Here is a 22,763-nt window from a genome sequence, read left to right on the forward strand (position 1 = left end):
ACCACCCAATCTCTCTTCTGACAGCTCTATCAAAATTTTTTGAGAAAGTGACGTATTCAAGAGTAGCCTCCCATATTTGTAAAAATAGAGTACTAAGAAAATGTCAGTTTGGTTTTCAGAAAGGCTTTTCAACAGAAAACGCTATATACGCTTTCACTGATCAAATATTAAATCCTCTGAATAACTGGACATCACCAATTGGTATTTTTTGTGATCTCTCAAAGGCCTTTGATTTGTGTAAATCGTGGAATTCTTTTAGATAAGTTAAATCATTATGGTTTGAATGGGGCAGTGCACAAATGGTTCAATTCATACTTAACTGGAAGAATGCAGAAAGGTGAAATAAGTGGTTCATGTAATGTTAAAACAACAGCTGATTCTTCAAACTGGGAGCTATCAAGTACGGGGTCCCACAGGGTTCAGTCTTAGTTCCTTTACTGTTCTTGATATACATCAATGACTTACCATTCCACATTGATGAAGATGCAATGTTAGTTCTTTTTGCTGATGATACAAGTATAGTAATATCATCCAAAAACCAAGAACTAAGTGATGTAATTGTAAATGACGTTTTTCACAAAATTATTAAGTGGTTCTCAGCAAATGGACTCTCTTTAAATTTTGATAAAACACAGTATGTATAGTTCCATACAGTTAATGGCACAACTCCAGTAATGAATATAGACTATGAACAGAAGTCTGCAGCTAAGATAGAATTTAAAATTTTTTTAGGTTTGTCCATTGATGAGAGCTTACACTGGAAGCAACACATTGATGGTCTGCTGAAACGTCTGAGTTCAGCTACGTATGCTATTAGGGTTATTGCCAATTTTGGTGATAAGAATCTCAGTACATTAGCATATTATGCCTACGTTCACTCACTGCTTTCGTATGGCATCACATTCTGGGGTAATTTATCGTTGAGCAGAAAAGTATTTATTACCCAAAAATGTGTAATGAGAATAATTGCTGCAGCCCACCCACGGTCATCCGGCAGACATCTATTAAGGATCTAGGGATCCTCACAGTAATCTCACTTATTCACTTTAGGCAGGGGAACCTGTTGTTAGGATTTATTCTAAAACGTCCTACTTTTCCTATCAGTGACAATAAGTATTTGACCATGTATGGCCCCATATTCATTCATGAATCAGCTGTACCAATCTTCCCTTCCCAGTACTGTTTTGGTGTAGGCCATGCCTAGTAAAACCCTGTTAACTTCTCGCTGACGACCACGCTAAAATGATAAAAAGAAAAAAAAATTATCGCTTACTACATTTTCGCTGCTCATACAGCGAAACTGACAGTGAAACTGTCATGTGAAGTATTTCGTTTTAATATAATACTCCTTTACTACACATTTTGCCGACAGTATTCACATGGACCACTGAAAGTACAAACAAAAAAACTGATCTACAATACATTATTTGACGATTGGGCAATTGGAATTATTTCTTCATTCCCCACCCACAGGTTTTGGAAATAGTCTACTCATAATTGGGACAGTAGGGTATCTTTCTCGTCTTTCTTGAGAACCTTTATTATTACATAAGTTTTTTAATTTTTTCAATGACATTGTGTTCTATATTTCCAAGGGATGCCTCACAACTCTTCCCTTAAACCTAACAGTTCAAAAATGGCTCTGAGCACTATGGGACTTAACATTTGAGGTCATCAGTCCCCAAGAACTGGAAACGTCTCACACCAGACGAGTGTAATCCCTATGTTTGCGTGATAGAGTAATGGTGGTGTACGCGTACGTGGAGAAATTGTTTGCGCAGCAATCGCTGACATAGTGTAGCTGAGGCGGAATAAGGGGAACCAGCCCGTATTTGGCAAGGCAGATGGAAAACGGCCTAAAAACCACCCACAGACTGGCCGGCTCGACGGACCTCGACACAAATCCGCCGGGAGGATTCGTGCCGGAGACCGGCCCTCTTTCTCGCCCGTACAGCTGTGCGTTAAACCACACGGCCAGCCTGGCGGGCTGACATTTACGTAACAAAAAATTATAAAAATTCAAGTTTCGTTCATTGTTAGTGATCTCTTAATTATATGTTTTAAAGAGTTACTGATGTGTAAGTAACGCTCTAAACTTCGAAATACTGAACATGATATAGGTTGAGGTAAGTGAAATCTGGTTCACTTTAACTTAAAAATTTAAAATACATATGACATCTGTTTGAAGAAGTTATTAGAGACGATTATATTCTATTTTATTCAAAATTTTAAAATATAAAGTAACCGACTACAATTCAGTTTTGACACAAAGTGGGTATGTGGGCATAAAGCACCCTCCCCCCCCCTCGACCCTCCCCCCCCCCCCCCCCCCCCAGACCTGCCACCAATACGACCACCACTGGATTGCGAGTGTTAAAGGTAGTTTCTGGATAAGCCGAGAATGCTAACAGTAGAGGTTGAAACCCGCTTCACAGCGTTTGAAATTCAGTTAAAAGTACTTTAGGTTGTTTGATTACGTTTCGCGGCTTGTAAACGCCCGGGTGAAACCACTAACGCGGGCAAACAGGAGGCAGCGCGCAGCAGCCCCCCTATAACGAAAGTTCTCTCCCGGCGCGGCTAGCGCGAGTGGCCGCACGCGGTTAGTTCTGGTCCGCGCATGCGCGGCCGACGCGAGGTCTGTCCCCTCCGGCGCGCCCACTAGCAGCGCGTGAACGTCGCCGCCGACACCGACGCGGCCGCTGGCGACGCCGACCTCGCCAGTAGCGTCCGCGACGCCGCGCGGTGCACACGTGGCGTGTCTGGACAGCCGACGTGGCCACCGCCGGCTGCGACCGAGGCTGCGGTGACGCTGGGGCGCATACCCACTGTAGTAGGACGGTGTCGCAGGGCATATTCTTCTCTGTGATAACATCGCGTTTTCATTTAATGTATTTAGTTATTTCGAAGAAATGGGGAAACAGGTTCAGATTTAACACGATACACCAATCGGAGGTTCATCTTTGATTCCTGGCTTTTCTGAAATAGTTTCGACAGGAAACAGGCGAATATTTTTCTTCTTTGATTACATTTAGAAGTGATGTACGAGGTATATGCGATTTCATGGCAGATAAAGTCCTGTCTCTAAAGTAAGGAAATTCACTGTAGTCTTATTGTTATGGTTCATCCGAGCAGTTGTCGAAGAAAAGTGTAGAATCCGCGTATTCGGTCGACGAATGTGTGCAAGACACTCCTAGTATTATCGACACTCGTCCACTTTTGCACGGGGTTAATCTTCTAGTCCAAGAGTTCAGTTACGCTTAAACTGTATCAGGAAGTCATTTGTTGACATGGACTTGGATTCCTGCACGGTGACAGTCGAGTCGAAAAAGAAGTGCAGAATAATTTCGTGTAGTTTCTGCCAGCCTACAAAAATGCTGTCAGTTATGCACAGTGGCTATACTAACTACGTTACCATTTATTGGGATCAGCAATAACGCACTTTCTTTACCATAACTCTATACACAGCTTTGCTAGTTTTTCTGCAGATTCGTTACTGTCTTGTCTTAACGAGCTGTTATACTAGCTACGTTCTGATAAATCTGGTTCGGCGCGTAAGCGAAATGAGTTTTCTGGTGTGTGTTTGTAGGAATAAAATTTTTCGCTGAAAAGATTCTAGGCTCAATGTGAGCGATGATTTCGTCACCGACAGTAAACTCCACCACGGAGGCCACGAATTCTACGGTGGCGGAAGAAGTGGCCCAGTTCTGTGGGGCGGGGCTGGAGCATTTCCACGAGGGCTACAAGCAAGTCCATGGTTACTTCAGCCTCTTGGTGTGCGTCTTCGGGTCGGTAGCCAACTCCCTCAACATTGCCGTGCTGACGAGGCGCGAGATGGCGTCTCCGACCAACAGCATACTGACGGGACTGGCCGTGGCCGACCTGCTGGTGATGGTGGAGTACGTGCCGTACGCACTGCACATGTACCTGCTGAAGAGGCCCAAGGCGCTCACGTACACGTACGCGTGGGCCGTCTTCGTGCTGTTCCACTCCAACTTCGCCCAAGTCTGCCACACGGTGTCCATCCTGCTGACGGTGATGTTGGCCGTTTGGAGATACAGGGCGGTGGCGCAGCCGCAGGCGAAGCAGCGCCAGTGCGGGATGCCTTCGACGTTGGCGGCCGTGGCGTCGGCGTACGTCCTGGGGCCGCTACTGTGCACGCCGCACTACCTCGCCTTCGAGGTGAAGGAGCACCCCGAGGACAACTCGACGACGCTGTACTACGTGCGGATGAGCCGGCTGAGCCAGGCGGCCGGCGGCCTACTCAGCGACGTCAACTTCTGGGTGTACGGCGTCGTCGTCAAGCTGACGCCGTGCGCCGCCCTGACGGTGCTCAGCCTGCGGATCATCGCGGCGCTGGTGGAGACTAAGCGCCGGCGGCGCCAGCTGGCGCTGGGCGGCTCGTCGGCGGCGTCGTCGTCGTCGGCGACGCGCCAGCAGGAGAAGGAGCGCCAGACGGACCGCACGACGCGCATGCTGCTGGCCGTGCTGCTGCTCTTCCTGGTCACCGAGCTGCCCCAGGGCGTGCTGGGCCTCCTCAGCGGGCTGCTCGGCCAGCGCTTCTTCTCCGAGTGCTACGTGCCGCTGGGTGAGCTCATGGACGCGCTCGCGCTGCTCAACTCGGCCGTCAACTTCATCCTGTACTGCACCATGAGCCGGCAGTTCCGGCAGACGTTCAGCCAGCTGTTCCGGCCGCGGGCTTTCGACAGGTGGATGCCCATCGACTTCACTGGGAACGGCCACACTAACATAATAACCCAGGTCAGTTTCAAGCCCCTATCACTATCTGTTTCCAACTACGCAACACCGAGCGGATACTCAACAGTGAGTTTACATTCGAACCTGGGACCTTTCTCTTTTGCGGTCAACTACTCCACCGACCATTCTTCGGTGTCCCAAAATAACACCGACGAATTTTAGGGACATAGGGACATGTTCCTCTTTCAGAAAAAAAGAAAGAAAGTCTCATAAACACGGATTCTAAAATTTCTAAAATGCATGCCTTAAAAGCTATGAGTACTTTGTTCATCTTTGCTAGTGCGAAACACATCTCTTCTGCTGAACAGTTGCACGTAGCTCTTTAGATATGCGTCTTAGAGGCCACGTTTACTGGACGTGTGTATCGTACCATACTACGTCCTCCCAAAATATGGAAAGGAAAGAACTTCCAGTAGAAGACATGTTTCATACCTTGGAAGATGAACAAGTACTTATATCTTTTAAGGTATGCGTTTTAGAGCCTTCGTTTACTAGACGTCATTTTCTTGTTTTGGTGTAAGTAACCGGTCTCTAACGTTTGGATCGTCCTGTGTGTATAAAAAGCCACCCCCCCCCCCCCCCTTCGTCTTCTTCTTTTAGCCTCTCAATTTGTTTACCGAACCTTGCCTTCACGGCCTTGGTTAATTGCCATTCTCTCTGTGTTTTCTCTCTATGGTTCCAGAGTAGTGACATTTCGCTCTTACACCAATAAAGTGACGACTACAGATAATCATAGCTCTTATGTAGTAAACAGTGGTACATTAAATTTACAGGCCTGTACTGCTTCTTGATCTAAAAGAAATCTATTTGCTGAGCTACAATTAAATTCCTTTTTTGTTAGTAAAAGTGACACATTCTTTGAGTATATCTTTTCTATATGGTGGTTAATATAGACTTAATTTACATCAGGCTTATATAATTCACAAATAATAGAATTTTCCCTGTGTCTTTCACCTCAGACAAATCATATAAACAAAAGGCATGTACGACATTACGAAAGTGACTTATGTATTCTTAATCGGACTTTTTGGTGTAATTATTTGCGTTTAATGGTATCCTGAAAATGTACTTATGGAGAAAGAAAGGGCCTCCGTCTTTCTCTGCTAGCTCCTAATTTCACAGACCTAACCTTGCCTACTTGGCCTGTGTTCCTTGCCGTCTTCATGGTTCCCAAATAATGACATTCTCTTCTTACAACAATACGGCATGTACTTTTTGTTGTCCTCTTGGAGAAAAAATTTCAAGAATATAAAAAAAATTAGATTAGTTGAAATGAAATGCATAATATTACACATGAAGGCCGCCTCTACTGCGATATTTATATTGTCTTGATCTAAAACGTATTGTTATACTAAGATGAACTAAAATGTCTATTTTGGCAGTAAAAGTACCACCTACTTCTAATACATCTTTTCTGTGTGCTAACTAACGCAGATAACTTCTTTTAGATCACAGATTTATATTTCGTAAATAGCAAATATTTCCTTTTGTCATATAGCTTCAAAGAATCATATAAATAAATGGCACAATCTTTAGCAAATTAACGTTTCTGTTTTGAGTCTGCGCTTCTTGATGTAATTATTTGGGGTAATCGGTCTCCTGAAAATGCACTTCGTGTGAAACGGGTTTATGTCGTTCGTTAGATTTCGAGGTGAAAGGAGGACTTCTAAGTAGTAATGACTCCAACTGAGCTATCCAAGCTGGACTCACGATCTGCCCTCACAGCTCTGCTTCTACCGGTACATCTTCTACTACCTCCAAGATACCTGTCTGCGAAAAGTAAAGGTCTCAATTTCTAGTACCCGTCAGGCACCCAATTTTAAAATGCCAGGAGTTTTCAGTACATTCATCGTTCAGTTTGTTATGCGTCGCCGGCCGGTATGGCCTAGCGGTTCTAGGCGCTTCAATCTGGAAAAGCGCGACCGCTACGGTCGCAGGTTCGAATCCTGCCTCGGGCATGGATGTGTGCGATGTCCTTAGGTTAGTTAGGTGTAAGTAGTTCTGAGTTCTATGGGACTGATGACCTCAGATGTTAAGTCCCATAGTGCTCAGAGCCATTTGAAGCATTTTTTTTTTTTATGCGTGGGGAAGCCGACCTCCGAGGTCAAAACGTAGGATGTTATTCAGTGATGTATGCCAAATATTTTATTAAGCTGACTAGTGGTACCCGGTGGCTCCTTACAGATTAAATTATAATTTAATCAGTTTTTTACCCCAGTTACCTATAATTCTGTTGAAATACCTTCACAGAAGTGGACGAATCTGCAATATGCAGTTACATAAACATTTGTCTACATTTACATAAATACTCCACCAGCCACTATACGGTGCTTGGCGGAGGGTACCTTGTACAAATACTGTTCAATAGCTTTCCTGTTCCCGTGCAAATTCAGCGAGGAGAAAACGACTGTCAGTATGCTTCAATACGAGCCGTTTTTTCCATTATCTTCGCGGTCCTTATGTGAGATACATATCTGTTGTTGGCAGTAGGCTCGTTCCGCACTGTGTCACAAATGATGCTCACATAAACTTTCTCAATAGTGGTTCGCGGAAAGTACGTCTTCTCCCCTCCAGGGATTCTCATTTGAGTTCACTGAGCACGTCCGTAATACTCGAGAGCTGATCGAACCTAGCGGTAATAAATCTAGCAGCAATCATTTGAGTTGCTTCGATATTTACTTTTAATCCGGCGAGGAGAGGATGACAAACATTCGAGCAGAATTCTAGAATGGACAGAGAAAATGGTTTGTACGCTGTCTCCTTTATAGGTGAGTTATACTCTCTCTCTCTCTCTCTCTCTCTCTCTCTCTCTCTCTCTCTCTCTTTTTACACATCACTTTGTAACGTTGCACCGAGATATTATTCGACGTGAATGTCATCACTAACATGATTTCGAACATATCAGGATTGTTTTTACTACTGATTAGCGTCAACATACCAGTACATGTATCCAGCTTTAGAGTGAACCACCGTTCATCGCACAAGGAAAATCTATCCACGTATTCCTAAATCCTTCGACAGTCACCCAACGACGACACTGTCCCGTACGCTACATCACCATCAGCAAAGAGACGCAAAGTGCTGGTAACCTCATCTGTGAGATCATCTATGAATGTAGAGAACAAGAACTATCCCATCTCACCTTCATGAGCCACACCTCACGAAACCATTGCCGTCGATAATCACAACACACAGCACAACCATCAGATGAGACTCTGATGTGGTCGCTATCGCATCAGGGTCACCTCAGCGTACCATCTTAATCCCCCACTTCCATTGTATTCAGTGAAACAATACACGACGCCCATGTCCGCTAATTCATCATCGGTGAATCTGTCTATGCTGCTGGGTATCACTGTCAACACAACCGGAAAACTGAGCCGAGACAGTACTGAAACCAAGTTAGGCGGGAGGGGGGGGGGGAGGGGGGGGGGCAAACAGTAAAGTGGACAATATTGCCGTCAACAGAAACTATCTTGAGGGAATGCAAAGTGTTTCTTTCCAAGTTAGACACACACTTCCTAGGGTCAATCTTTGGACTGTATAGCAGATAATTTCACCGCATTACAGGTGGAAAGATACATGGCGTTAAAGTTCAAGCGAAATACAAATACTCTGTAACGTGCCACAGAATGTCAGTAATCTCTGATACCAAAATACTCAGAAATAGTTCGTGCACCAACTCTGAAATTTGGCCTTCGGAGTTCAGATTCACCCTGCATAGTTAGATGCCGGTTTAAGATGCTAACATAGCAGTATAATGTACGCCAACAGCCTTGTCGCAAGGTAACAACGATTCTCGTCGGATCATCGAAGTTAAGAGTTGTCGGAGTTGGCTATTACTTGGAATGGGGTATCATCCGGGTCTGCCATTCGCTGTTAACGAACGGGGAGCAGTCAGCCCTTGTGGGGGCAGCTGAACTACTTGACTGAGAATTAGGAGCTCCGGTTACGGAAACTGACAGCAGCTGTGGGAGAGGTGTGCTGACCACATGCCCCTTTGTATTCAATAGCGCTTATAAGCAGAGGATGTCACGGCGGTCGGTCGGTACCGTGGGGGCCTTCAGAGGCCTGTTCGGATGGAGTTTAGTTTAACTTTAGTAAACTGTACGTCACCCAGTAAGTACGAGTGTCACAACGCTTACGACATCAGGCGGTTTGAAACGTTAAGCTGTTGCTTCCAAATTTATATGGTTTGTTGATCTTTTCTTATCCACATCTAACAAAGGCTGAGGGAGACAAATGTTAGTGGCATCAGTTATACCTGGTCGTCAGTCATCGACATTTAAAATGCATGAGGGAAACTGTAACAAAATTGAGAATGAATTAGCTGTTACTTAACAAGACTTAAGACTGGGGTGTAACACCTTGTAGGCGGCGAGATCGTGAGAAACGGAACGTGAGCTCATGTGGGAGGAGGATGAGAAAAGAAATTCGACCCTATCGTTTCCAAACAAATCATCGCCACATATGCCTTAAGATGTTTAGAGAGACCAGGGATAACATGAGAACTTCAAACTTGGCAGTCAGTCAGCTTGGAAACCGTCGTCCTCCCAAAAATGAGCGGTGTCACGTAGTACGGTAGTTACAATAGGAGTGGTAAACTGGATATCGATGAATTTGTTATTGTTATGATTTTTAGGTGGCGTCTCCCTAGGGTAGATGAATAAATGTAGTTTACGTTCTCCTTCTCTCTCCCTCTTTCTAAAAAAAGAAAACTATTGGCCACATTACTTATAAACAACAACAAAGAGCTCTGCTCCTTCTACTCTCACGTTGAGAATATGTTTTATTACTTACACTGTGAGTAGATATTATTTTACGCAATATTTCCTGTTGCCTTTCTGGGACTATGCGTCCGCTTACTCTAGTAAGACCTTTTGTTTGCCCTGAGCACAAACGGCAGACTCGCCTCTCCACAACATTCTTTTCTCTACGTTGTGTTGTGGTTTCCACTGTAGAATGTGTTTATTGTAAATCTATAGTCAGAGGTTTCTTTCGTGTAGAAGTTTGTGTATTTGGTCATTCATTATTTGCTTGCTCTCCGCTATAGTTCTCTGGGCGTGATAGGTATTTCTGTATTGGGAAGAGATATTTGTCACGAATATTTATATTAAAACGGGAATCGTGGGTGGATCACAGAGCGGAAGATACACTGGTAGTTACATTGCAGAATACGAGGATGGTAGACAGAGCGAGGTGGCGCAGTGGTTAGCACACTGGACTCGCATTCGGGAGGACGACGGTTCAATCCCGCGTCCGGCCATCCTGATTTAGGTTTTCCGTGACTTCCCTAAATCGCTCCAGGCAAATGCCGGGATGGTTCCCTTGAAAGGGTACGGCCGACTTCCTTCTCTAATCCGATGAAACCGATGACCTCGTTGTTTGGTCTCTTCCCCCAACCAATCCAATCCAATCCAAGGATGGTAGACCTAGAGTACTAACTTTAGTACTCTACGTGACAGATGACGCAGAACTGCACACTAACGTGCATTTTGGGAAACAAACTCACAACCACACACGCAGTCAAGAAAGATTTTGTTTCAGATTTTCCTGTATGTAACTCTTTTTTCTCACAATAATGTTAAGAATACTGATATTCATAAATGTAAAGCCCAACACCTAATCCTTAAATAGAGCAAACATACGGAGAGTCTTTCATATTCTTATCTCCGTGTCTGTTGTCTCTACAGCCTCTGCATTTTGTCCTTTTTGTGTGATGGTTAATGGGTAACATAGTCCTATTAGGCAGAAAGGAAGTTGGTTGGTTGGTTTGTGGGGTGTTGAAGAGACCAGACTAAAAAGGCCATCGGTCTCGAAAGGAAGTAGTTTTCTATCTGACCATAACTACATAGAATATTTCTTTATGATACTGAAGCAACTTACGTTTGCGTGTTTACTTTAATTCTTCATGTTGCTTGCCCACTTGAAAGCGCGGCTGGATTGAATTGTAATTTGTAAACATGTACTAATTAGTACCTTATGCAAAATTTGTGGCTATTATCCTACACAGTGGTAACTGAAAGAACCTTTTACTGCAGCATGCTACGATTACATCTTGGTCGATGTGTTTTTATTTAAATGTCATATATTTCAAAATTACGCATTTATACTGTTGAAACTATTAATTACAACATAATGTACCGCTGTATCTCAACAGAGTCCTACTGTGATTAAGTGTCAGTAGTTTTAGGTACAGAAATGTAAACATTCCTTGATTTTATTTAACATGTTGCTGTGTTAGACGAAAGTCGTAAAGAGACGTTCCAGTTACACAAATGGTTCGAATGGCTCTGAGCACTACGGGACTTTACATCTGAGGTCATCAGTCCCCTAGAACTTAGAACTACTGGAACCTAACTAACCTAATGAGATCACACACATCCATGCGTGAGGCAGGATTCGAACCTGCGACCGTAGCAGTCACGCGGTTCCAGGCTAAAGCGCCTAGAACTTCTCGGCCACACTGTCCGGCTCCAGTTACACACATACATTTGTATATCTGTAGCATTTGTGGCGTAGAGTATTTGGCGCAATAACATTTATCGTTCCCGTCACTCTACTGTTGTACTTCTAAATGATGTACATGAATAACGTTTATGTATATGCCAGAACATCTCGTTATTACAGTGTCGAAACATATAATAGCAGATGTTTACCAACGAGAAGATATTATTCAGAAAAACGCGTTTAATATTTCATTTAGTATTTGTTTCCCATATGTGTTGTTTACGTGAGTGTGTGTGTGTGTGTGTGTGTGTGTGTGTGTGTGTGTGTGTGTATGCGTATGCGTGTGTTTGTGTTCCAACGAGAGTGTGTGTGTGTGTGTGTGTGTGTGAGAGAGAGAGAGAGAGAGAGAGAGAGAGAGAGAGAGAGAGAGAGAGAGACAGACAGACAGACAGACAGAGATAGGGGGAAGGAGAGGGCGAGGGGGAACAGGAGGGTCTTGTTCCTACGGTGTGCATGTGTGCGCCGCCGCGCTTGGGGGGGGGGGGGGGAAGGGGGCAGGGGGCGGTACGCAATTGAGTATGAGATGACACGGCAACATAGGATGGGTTGGCGACCGAGATGACAGTCTTCTAACTCCTTTGGTAGTAAACAATGGTTCAAAGGGTTCAAATGGCTCTGAGCACTATGGGACTTAACATCTCATGTCATCAGTCCCCTAGAACTTAGAACTACTTAAACCTAACTAACCTAAGGACATCACACTTATCCATGCCCGAGGCAGGACTCGAATCTGCGAACGTAGCGGTCGCGCGGTGTGGTAAACAATGCGTGGGTCATACGTGTAACGGACTGCTTGTATAACACGTTTGTTACGTTTCGTTGCCTTCGACGGCTGACAGATGAATGTCGAACTGTACTATTACAATGCTTTGCCAGTGTACAGATACGGGCTCCTGGGAGCCTTCGAAAAACAGAGGAACGTTGAAAACTTAGAAGTGGAAAGAAGACGTACAGAAAATTCTTAGCCTGGTGATACAGTATGTTTTCTCGATGAAATTTCGGCGTACTATAGCTAAAAATCTTCTACATGTAGGTTCCATCTCTAAAGAGAGTAGTGTCTCTTGGTGGGAAAATAGCACGAAGTAAAAGGATGCCAAATACAGTGAAGATGGTAAGTATACAAAAATGTCTTCGTGGACAGCTAGGTTCGTTTTTTTTGCAATCGAAACCTTTCCTCGAGCAGTTTCTCATCCAGTTGAACTCGATGATATACGTCGTAATCAACAGGCTGTGTGCTGTACTATGAAAGGACACGAACACGCAAATCAGTTTTTGTGTCCCTGAAAAAACATTCTCTCTAACAGAATAAAGTGGTATGATTCCTTCACCGTACTGTTAATAATTAAGGCTCTTCAGACCGTTCTTTCCTAAAATGGAGTCTTACTAGTTGATGGAATTCACAGTAAACGAAAACAGGCCACACCGTTTTAGTTCGCTTCCCTTATTGGGAAGACTACCAATTTCGCATCGTTACAGATGCATCCTCAGGGGATGCACTGTTAATTAAAATTTACTTTTTTCGAATAGAACTTTGTGAAAAAGAGTAAACGTTTTTATAAATATTCCCAAAAATGTTTGTCAATCGTGTATTAACTGTAAAACAGTGAAAAAAGCTAAAAATCATGACACACATGATTTGCCCTCAGTCGAGATCCTACGTTGTTTCATTGTTCATGCGCGAATCGAAAATGTTGATCCATTATAGGTTGTTGTCTATAGTAAACCGCATTAACCACAAGTAGGTGAATGTCAGACTGGAAAAATGGGGACATAAAACATAGCACAAAAAATAATTACACCCCTTGAAATTTATGGCACAATGTGTAAAAAAATTTTTAAGAAGCTTTCGGAAAGTAACGTCTACGAATTCTACGAAAGTAAGTAATAACAATCTACCAAAAGTGCTGTTCCATTTTAGAATCCCTCTGCATTAAGAAAACGTGAAAACGAGGACGCTCTGTTGTACCAGTACTATGGACTGTTAATTAGTGGTGTGCAACTACAAGCTCATATTGACAAGACAGATCCCGATTTTGATACCATGAAGCACTCTCTTTCATAAAAAATGTAAAAAGTGAATTGACATGTGACAGGGAGCCACTTGCACTATATCAAGGCGCCCGTTATGGTAAACCAACGGCAAATGCAATAAAACTCGCATTAACGTTAGCTGACAAGGTGTTTTGCAGAAACGCCTTAATAAAAAGAGTAAAATGGGAAGAAGCATTCCTATAATACGTGTTTTCTGCGGCAGACGTAGAACCGGCGAAGCAGTTGTTGTGTTTTGGTTCAAATGGCTCTGAGCACTATGGGACTTAATTTCCGAGGTCATCAGTCCCCTAGAACTTAGAACTACTTAAACCCAACTAACCTAAGGACATCACACACATCTATGCCCGAGGCAGGAATCGAACCTGCGACCGTAGCGATAGCGCGGTTCCAGACTGTAGCGCCTAGAACCGCTCGGCCACTCCGGCCGGCTGTGTTTTGGTATTTACAAACTGAGGAGTAGCAGAGATATGACATTGGCGAGCGATTAGAAACATGCCGGAGCAAATTACTGTAAGACAATAAAGATGTAGGTTTATCGTGATATCCCTAAACCGCTTAAGGCAAATAACGGGATGGTTCTTTTGAAAATGGAACGGCCGACTTCTTTCCCCATCCTTCCACCACCCAATCTTTTGTGCCGTCTCCAAGGCATATGGCGTCACTTACTTCACAATCCTTTAACTGCAGATCCTTCTATCACCAAATTTTCAGCTTATCACACAGCTATCGACGGAAATTGAACTGAAAAATTGTTAACTTTGGCTTCCTATGGATGAATCTGCGACGCTGCAGTCTAACTTCACCGTGCAGCTGGCAAGGACACTAGACAGGAGACTTGTCGATACCACGGCATACAGTCTGAGAATTTCATTCCGTGTACTCAGTTAGACAGTGAGCACGGTTTGCAGTCAGGCGCGTGAATAATATACACATATAGTTTTGCGTAAGGATAAGTGATTGGCCTCCAAAAAGCCGGCTGCAATAATCGAAAAAAAGGACCATTAACACGATTTGCTGATACTGGCAGAAACAGATTCACCATAGCCAAACACAGGATGAAAAAACCTACCGAAGATCTGTCAGTCGTTAGACACACATTCAGTCACGAATTCATCATTGTGATCGATCCGACGAGCAAATGGTGCTTCAGTGACCATAAGGACTATTAACAGGCGGCTCACTAAAAGGTGACTGAATTCTTCGCGCCCATTGCGCCAACTACCATTGACTTCAGTGAGCCAACAAGGCAGATTTGTTGTGTAGTCGGGCACATTCGGTCTGGAATCTCTTTTACTGGAGTGGAATAGTTTTCAGTGATGCGTTTGCTAAGAACTGAGCCCTGACGCCCAGCGAAGTCGTGTCTGAAGCGTCGCGGACCACGGTGGGATGCCAAACTGACTGTCGTCCCAACACACGGCCCGACAACCAGGAGCAATGATCTGGAGTGCCACCTCATTTCATAGGAGGACTCCTTCGGTAGTCATCCGCAGTACCCCTACAGGGGAGCAGTACATCGACGATATTCGATTTGCTGCCCTGTACGGCAAGCCATCTACGGTTTACATAGCAGTAAATGCCCGCCTCCACACGGTTTGATCCTTCTCCAATCGCAAGCTGGTTGGAGTGCCATATCCTTAATGTGGCAAACGTTCTCAAAATGGGGAGAGATCCGTCAACCTTGCTCGCCAATGTACGGTTTGAGAAGCAAGAAGACAAGCAGTAGAGATTCTCGCTGTTTGCAGGTGGGAATTATCTTGATGAAATGTAACCCCTGAATGGCTTGCCATAATGGGCAACAAAACAGGACATTGACGATGAACCGCTGTTTGTAAGGGTGCCGCCGATGACTACCAAAGGGGTTCTGCTACTAAGAAAAATCGTGCCCTACACCATCACTACTGACTTTCAGGCCATATGGTGGCCGTTAGTCACGTTTGTATCCTACTGCTGCCCATAGCGTCTCCAGACTAGTCATCGGGGCTCAGTTCGAAGCGGTATTTGTCACTGAAGACAATCCTATTCCAGTGAATGAGAGATTGTCGCTGTTTGCGGGCGGACATTATTGTGATGAAATGTAACCCCAGGACGGCTTACCATGAAGGGCAACAAAACAGGGCATCGGACATTGTCGATGTACCGCTGTGCTGTAAGGGTGCCGCCGAAGACATCCAAATGGGTCTTGCTATTAAGAGAATTGGTACCCTACCTGTCAGACCATATTGTGGCCATGAGTCACATTTCTATCCTACAGCTGCCCAGAGCGCCGCCAGATTGGTCATCGGGGCTCAGTTCGAAGCGGTATTTGTCACTGAAGACATGACATGAAGAGATGACAGGCCGAAGACGTGCTTGGAGATGACCGATTCAAGGTGACTGTTACCTGTTACTCGGCCCGACAAACAGCAGTGACTGTCTGGGGCGCCTTGTCTTATGGTAGCAAGACCCCTTTGGTTGTCATCCAGGGCACCATTACAGCACAATGGCAAGACGACGATATTCGACGCCCCGTATTGTTGCCCTTCATGGATTACTATCCCGGTATGACACTTCAGCAAAATAAAGTCCGCCTGCATAAAATCAGAGTTTCTGCTGCTTATATTCATGCTTGCCAAACCCTAGCAAGGTCGACAGATCTCTCAGTTGAGAACGTTTGGAAAATTGTGGGTAGGGGCCTCCAACCAACTCGAGAGATTGGTGACGTAACGCGCCAGTTGGACAGAATTTGAACACATATCCCTCTGTCTCCAAGCCGAAAAAAGGGAAAGAGAGCACAGAAAATATGTCGCAAACAGCTACAATAATTGCTTAAGACATGCTGTAACATGCAATAAATAAGATAAAAAACCAAAAAAAAACTCACTGATGATGGTGATATTTGTCGCCTAAACTAGTTTGCGAGAATAAAGAACTAAACGAATAACAAGGTGTTTTGCATCAAGGCGGACTCTTATATTACTAGCCAAAGTTTGACCAATACCTCATTTACTTCATCATTTTGTGAAGCTGTTTCTCCTCAGTAGCTCGTACAATTTTACTGTAACTGAGATCATTTCTTTGTCTGTACAGATGCGTCTTATCTACCTATTTCCGTCCCATTCAGATAAATAATTCGTCGTGCGTCTTTTCATTTTCTTACTGAGTACTTAGTCTCGCTAGAGTAGGCCTATACCTCAGGTTATGATACACCATGGACCAAACTATCAAAACACAGTTAAATTTTTGTAAAAAGTAGATTGGCGATAAATTTCTTACTGTATCAAGAAATAACACCCTGTACAAAACATGAAGACAAATTGCAGTTAACCTCACTTAAGGGTGTGGCTATACTCTTAGCACTCACAAATGAAGTGAGAAAAATGTTTAACATATGGTACAGATTAGAGTGGACAGCACACCGCTCTCCCAGTCGTTACGATGGTTTTTTTTTCCTTTTTTGGCCGGAGAAGCTACTATTCGGTCGAGTAGTTCCTCAGTTGACATCACGAGGCTCAGTGCACCCCGAAAAATGGCAAAAGCGCATGGCACCACGGATGGTCACCCATCCAAGTGCCGGCCAAGCGCGACAGCGCTTAACTTCGGTGATTTGACGGGACTCGGTGTTTCCTCTGTGACTAGGCCACTGCGTAAATGACAACAGCTTTACAGTAGTTTTGCAGAGCTTATTTATAAATGTGAACATTCGGTACTTGTGACCATTTCATTTGTGCAGTGTTTTCTGCCCTATATTAACCGCACTGTGGTGTGCATCAGTTTCTACGTTAACTAATTTATATCTCGCTGTACCTTTGTGCTATTTTCTGCAGGAAAGTCGCGGGCCGCTTACCTAGAAAAATATTTGCTCCATGTATAGGAGGGTTGTTTCTTAGCTTCTTTGTTGTGGAGATATTACTGGTCTTGGGACATCCTTTGTGTAGATCTTCGTGAACAGAAATTATAGTTCCCATGGAACTATTATTACACTGTGCTGTGACTTGTGATTAAGTTTGAATCTCGCTGGCAGATTATGGCTATGTTTCCTGCCATAGTCAATCACCGAGCCTAGCCTTTCACCATTTACACTCTCATGAGAGAGCTACCCACTCACTACCTACGATACGCCTATATAGCTCTCGTTGTGTTAAATCTTCTGTCCTACGTTACGGACTACACAGAACCTTTCAGTAATACTTCTATGGACAACAATGCATGAATGTATGGAATGCATGAATGTATGGAGAATTGACTTCGACATAACCTGCGGGTTATTTTCAGAACGGCAATTTCGCTGATTCTCTTCATATGTAGAACCAACGTCTTTCACGTCAAATGAAATTAGCTTTACAGAGTAAGATATTAGATAAAGTGAGAAAATTTGTGCCTAAAGGTTTCATCCCTATTTGATTTATTTTGGAAAAATTGAAAGAATTCACAGAAAATATATATATATTATTGTTCCTACACTACGCCTCAGTAGGTATCGATGGGGGGTTTTGTGTTTCTCACAAAAAGAAAAAAAATCAAGACACTTCCGTCGCATCGAACTCCAAAAAGCTTTACTGAGCTTGTTCCTAATGGAGGTTGTATGCCTTTTTTTCGACCCATCTTCGAACTGACCTGCCTAACCTATTACAGAGGGCCTGTACTTCAATGTAAATAACGAGCCACAATACAACCTGGCATTTATCACACTAACGAATCATTCCCAAAGGTGACAGGAGAAATTCTTTAGACGATTGGGAACTAAAGCCTACACATTGGGATTCACGGTAATTTATCGACATTTAAATACATTATCAACAATAATAGAATGGTTAAATAAAAATAACAATTGTGACCGCTACCGGATACCATCCTTTTTTCCTCCACTAATCACCACTACATTCTTTTCCTGAATTTTTAATACCCTCAGTGCGTTCGCAGCAACTTTGTAGTTTGTTTATTGATCGACGGTGTGTCTTTCCCGTTTCTCAAAACCTTGATATTAAGTACTACTCTACAACGTGCTGTATAGTGGATTTGAAATTAATCGACTCATGCGCCACATATTCATCCCCAGAGCTGAGTATTCTATATTCACTAATCATATATCTTGCACTTTGTTTCCTGTTGCTATTCTAAAACAATAACATTTTTCTGCCAGTCTTAACATTCCTTGGAACATCTTTAGACATCGATGTTTTAAGTGACGTATGATCTATACATACATGCGTGTATCCGACACTTCTTTAATTATTACTCATCTGCCGACTTCACCTAATAACATCTACAGTACAATAATGGACAATCATAGAATATGAGTTAATAATTTGACAGTACTAATGACAAAACTCACATCCAAAGCATTAGTCGGAGACTGTTGCGTGTCATCTAATTACGAATTTAAGTAAGGTTTTGACGTGGGGCGTCGGTACCTCTGCAGTACGTATTGGCATACTATTTCGACCGTGAGAACCGATCTAATTTCTGCCACAGTCTAAATTCAAATCAGAATTTCAGTCAGGACATGACGCTACATACTGAGAGAAATTTACAGTGGCGGTAAGTCATATCAAATTTGGGTTATCTACCTTCATCTGATTGAATCCGTCGAATTCAATAGTTAGACACAAAAATATAGCACTGTAACGTTACAAGTAAGTAAATGACAGCATGCTTGCGCTTGCTAGTGGTTTGCGTCGGTTTATTATATACACTTCACATTTTTCTACTTAGAAGAAGTGTGGACCGTAATTCAGTAAGTCTCGGGAGACCTAACAAGGAGGTGCTTTGTTAAATAACGGATGAAATGCGGCACAAACCACCGCCGAAGCGTCATATCGAATTAATGAGAACTGTGAACAAGCATATAATCCAAACAAACACAGGTCGGAAACCAATGGTTTCCCCAATACGGCCTCATTTCCGGCTAGACCGACTTACTGGTCGTGTGTGCCTCCGTTTCCTACAACAAATTCTAAACCAAAGGATAATGTTTCTTACGGTGAATGGAGGCGTATGTGGTACATGCATGATGTTTATCGGTGTCTCAGCTCACTTTCACGTGACTTTTCGGAACTTGTAACACTAATCTTGACGAGAGAATCGATCGTACATCGCAAAACACCGGGCGTTCCAGGTTCCCCAACGTGAACACCTTCGATTTGTGTGTGTGGGAATACTTAAAAGATATGGTGTGTTATAGCCCTGCTGGCAGCATCAGTGAACTCCGGGCACACATTGTGGAAACATGGGACTTTTACACGTGAACGTGTATCGAAGGGCAGACATGCTGAAGCCTGCTCTCACACGAACTGTGGCCATGAAGAACACTTTTAATGTGCTCATCAAGTGCATATCTGCAGTTCAGGACATCTTTGACTTATCGGGAAACAATATCATTTTCCAACTTAACGTTTGTTAGGATTATTAGCATGTTTTATTGTCCTCTACACGCCCTTTCGTTTGTCCTATAGTGGTCAAACACCGTGTATACCCAACGGAGCGTGGACACTGCCGTCTTTACAAATTTGGTATTATTACTAATTATTATTAGTGTTATTAATGGGAACATACGCATATTTGTTGTAATCGGTGACCAAAATTTACGAGGAATCAATAATATGTGTACACTTCTAACTACATAAAAGCTTGTAAGCAGTATTTTATATGGTGATTATATATATGAATAAATGATTAAATCTTTTCTGCTCAAAGGACTTCACTTTCCATATTCTGGAAGTACTATGAAGTATGGGCAAAACCATGGAAAAAAGTCTAGTAAACATGGGGTCGAAAATGCATGCCTTAAGAGCTATGAGCACTTGCTCATCTTCGCTAGTGTGAAACACATCTCTTCTCCTGAGCAAGAGCTCTTAGCTGTAAAGGTATGCGTTTTAGAGCCCACGTTTAGTAGAAATTGTTTTCTTGTTTGGTGAAAAGAACATGTCCCCAGAGCATGTCGGTATTTTTAGGGATACCCTGTGTCTGCATTCAATAAGTAGACGCCATATCAGATTAAGGCAGGAATATTACCCAAACTGTAATATATGAGGTACAGGACACACATACGCTTGAAAATGTACTATAACACAGCAGAGTGACGCTACATTGTTTAATGTTCAGAACAGAACCAACTACTCTGTGTGTACCTATTACACAAAGAGAATTCAATAAATAATGCAGCGCATTTATCCTGAAAGCAGATTGGTTTTATTCATGGTTCCAATACACCATATGATTCCTCACTCTTTTAGCTACACAACCCTAATTTTCACAATACCCTGCGTTTAGTGCGACGGCCTTACGCCGCCTTATTGGAAGGACCAGTTTGCCCGCGTGATACCACTCTATTGGAATCTTCGGAACCAATGCCTTGGTGTATCAATAACCTACTCACAACCACGTACCGCTTCCCACGAATCGCGTCTTTCATTGGGCCAAACAGATAGAAGGTGCGAGATCCGGGCTGTAGGGTGGATTGGGCAGAACAGTCCAATGAAATTTTGTGAGCACCTTTCGGATACGCAGACTTCTGTGGGGCCTTATGTTGTCTGGTGAAGGAGGAGTTCGTTTCCATTTTTGTGGCGAGGAGCATGCTGATGTCGTTCCTTCAATTTGCTGATGGTACAACAACACATTTCAGAGTTGAAAATTGTACTATTAGGGAGGTCATCAAACAGTACAGCCCTTTCAGAGACCTAGAGGACCACCGCCATGGCGTTACTAGGTGAGGGTGCGGCTTTGAACTTTCTCTGGAGGAGAAGTAGTGTGGCGCCACTCCATGGATAGCCGTTTTGTTTCCTTTTCGAAGTTAGGAACCTATATTTCATCGCCCGTGACGATAATACGCAAAATCATTTCACGGAGCCTCGAGGCGCGCAAGTAGTTCCGTACAGATGACCTTCTGTTAGGCGGCGAGGAATGCAGCGGCCACACACCGTTGGGTTCTCCAGTTAGTGGACGAGTGTCCAACAGAGGCGTCAAGTTATCTGAGATGTGTGTGACTGCGATAGGTCGATCATCTCCAATGAGAGTGTCCGCACGTTCCAGCACTGCAGAAGTCACAGAGGTTCTGAGTCGGGCGGCACAAGGAGATCGGACAGGTTTGCACGACTTCGTTCCGATTATGACAGACGCCTCGTCCAACGGCTCACCGTGCTTTTTCTCACTGCCAGTTCTCCGTAGAGATTCAGAGAGCGCTTGTGCAATGATCTGGTTTTCCCCGATAAGAAACTCAGTGACAGCTCTCTCCTTGGGACGCCCGTCCTTTACAGACACCATTTTGAAGGCGACGTATAGCCCCACCGTCTATCTGAACGTCATGAAACTGCAGGGTTTGAAGCGGGAATATTCCACGCGGTCCTTAAACAAATTCTGCAATTTTTCTACCGAAATTGGCCGCGAAAAATATGTGTTGGTATACTTATTTAGTGCTCCTCGAATTCTATTTCGAAAGTAATATGAAATTTTTCCTTACTTACACCTGACAGGGGTTTCCGTTATAAGAACCGTTGACATCAATCATGTGACATTTCGTGCAAATGTTGATGTAATGTTTTTATTGTTCGCAGGTATAACAGCGACTGGTCGCCAGATGAATCGTCTTCTTCGCTTGCAGACAACGGTGCAATCCTATCGCTTCTCCTGCCGACACAATGCCGTATTGTTCAACGTGAGACTGCATGGACGGTGCTACTTAAACAATCGGCGTTCATTTACATCGAAGCAAAAAGTATTTGCATACGAGAAAGTGTCACTTGCTTTATGAGCCCGAGAGCAAATGACGTTTTTTTGTGGCACAGTGTGTTCGTATACTGGCACCAATAGGGTACTTTCGATGTTGCCTCGTCGTATAACGCTGCCCTGCCTCTCGTCTTGTTATCCGCTGGTGATGTTTACACACGGCTAACGCAATAGTAGAAACAACAGTAAGACAGCAGACACAGTTCCTCTCTTGGGATAATACTGATAAAACAAACCTCGTCGCAGCGTATGTGGCATTCAGCTATATACTGACGATCCTTGACAATTACTTACCAAAGTTAACTTATTTAAAATAGTCGGAAACCATACGAACAAATTCCTCCGACTGCAGTTCTTAGTAAGAAATCGGTTCTAGTTTAACAGTTTCATATAAAGCTGAGGGACACCTTTCCTCTTATTGTAAGACTGTACGAGAGGATTGACATAAATGTGACTTCCGTGAAACCAGTTTTGTATGGGGTCAGTTTCCGTTATCATCGTACATCGACGCTACCTTTAGGCGTTGTGCAAAACTTTGCTCAAACAGCCCACGTGTATTAAGTTGGAGTACCCAAGCTGACTGTTAGTTAAAATGCCATTGATGTTATTTAATAATGTTACTTTTAAGAAATAATTTAATAAATGTTTCGCATATGCAGATGAATAAAATTCAGCTACGCATCATTTTATAACCGTTGAATCCTGTTATCAACTCCTCATTTCACTTATTTTTAATAAGAAAGTGA

General features: G+C 43.5%; 1 protein-coding gene across 1 annotated transcript; it reads left to right on the top strand.

Moving 5' to 3' along the window:
• Positions 1-2,826: 2,826 nt before the first annotated feature.
• On the top strand, positions 2,827-22,706 carry LOC124622218 (G-protein coupled receptor dmsr-1-like). Its single transcript, XM_047147871.1, has 2 exons — positions 2,827-4,758; positions 21,846-22,706. The coding sequence occupies exons 1-2, from the start codon at positions 3,631-3,633 to the stop codon at positions 21,849-21,851; spliced, it is 1,134 nt and encodes a 377-aa protein (XP_047003827.1). The 5' UTR covers positions 2,827-3,630; the 3' UTR covers positions 21,852-22,706.
• Positions 22,707-22,763: the final 57 nt, after the last annotated feature.

This window comes from Schistocerca americana, chromosome 7 (genome assembly GCF_021461395.2).
Source record: "Schistocerca americana isolate TAMUIC-IGC-003095 chromosome 7, iqSchAmer2.1, whole genome shotgun sequence".
In the NCBI taxonomy this organism is placed as follows: domain Eukaryota; kingdom Metazoa; phylum Arthropoda; class Insecta; order Orthoptera; family Acrididae; genus Schistocerca; species Schistocerca americana.

Coding starts and splice junctions, on each gene's coding strand:
- LOC124622218 (XM_047147871.1), top strand. CDS start 3,631: ATGATTTCGTCACCGACAGTAAACTCCACCACGGAGGCCACGAATTCT.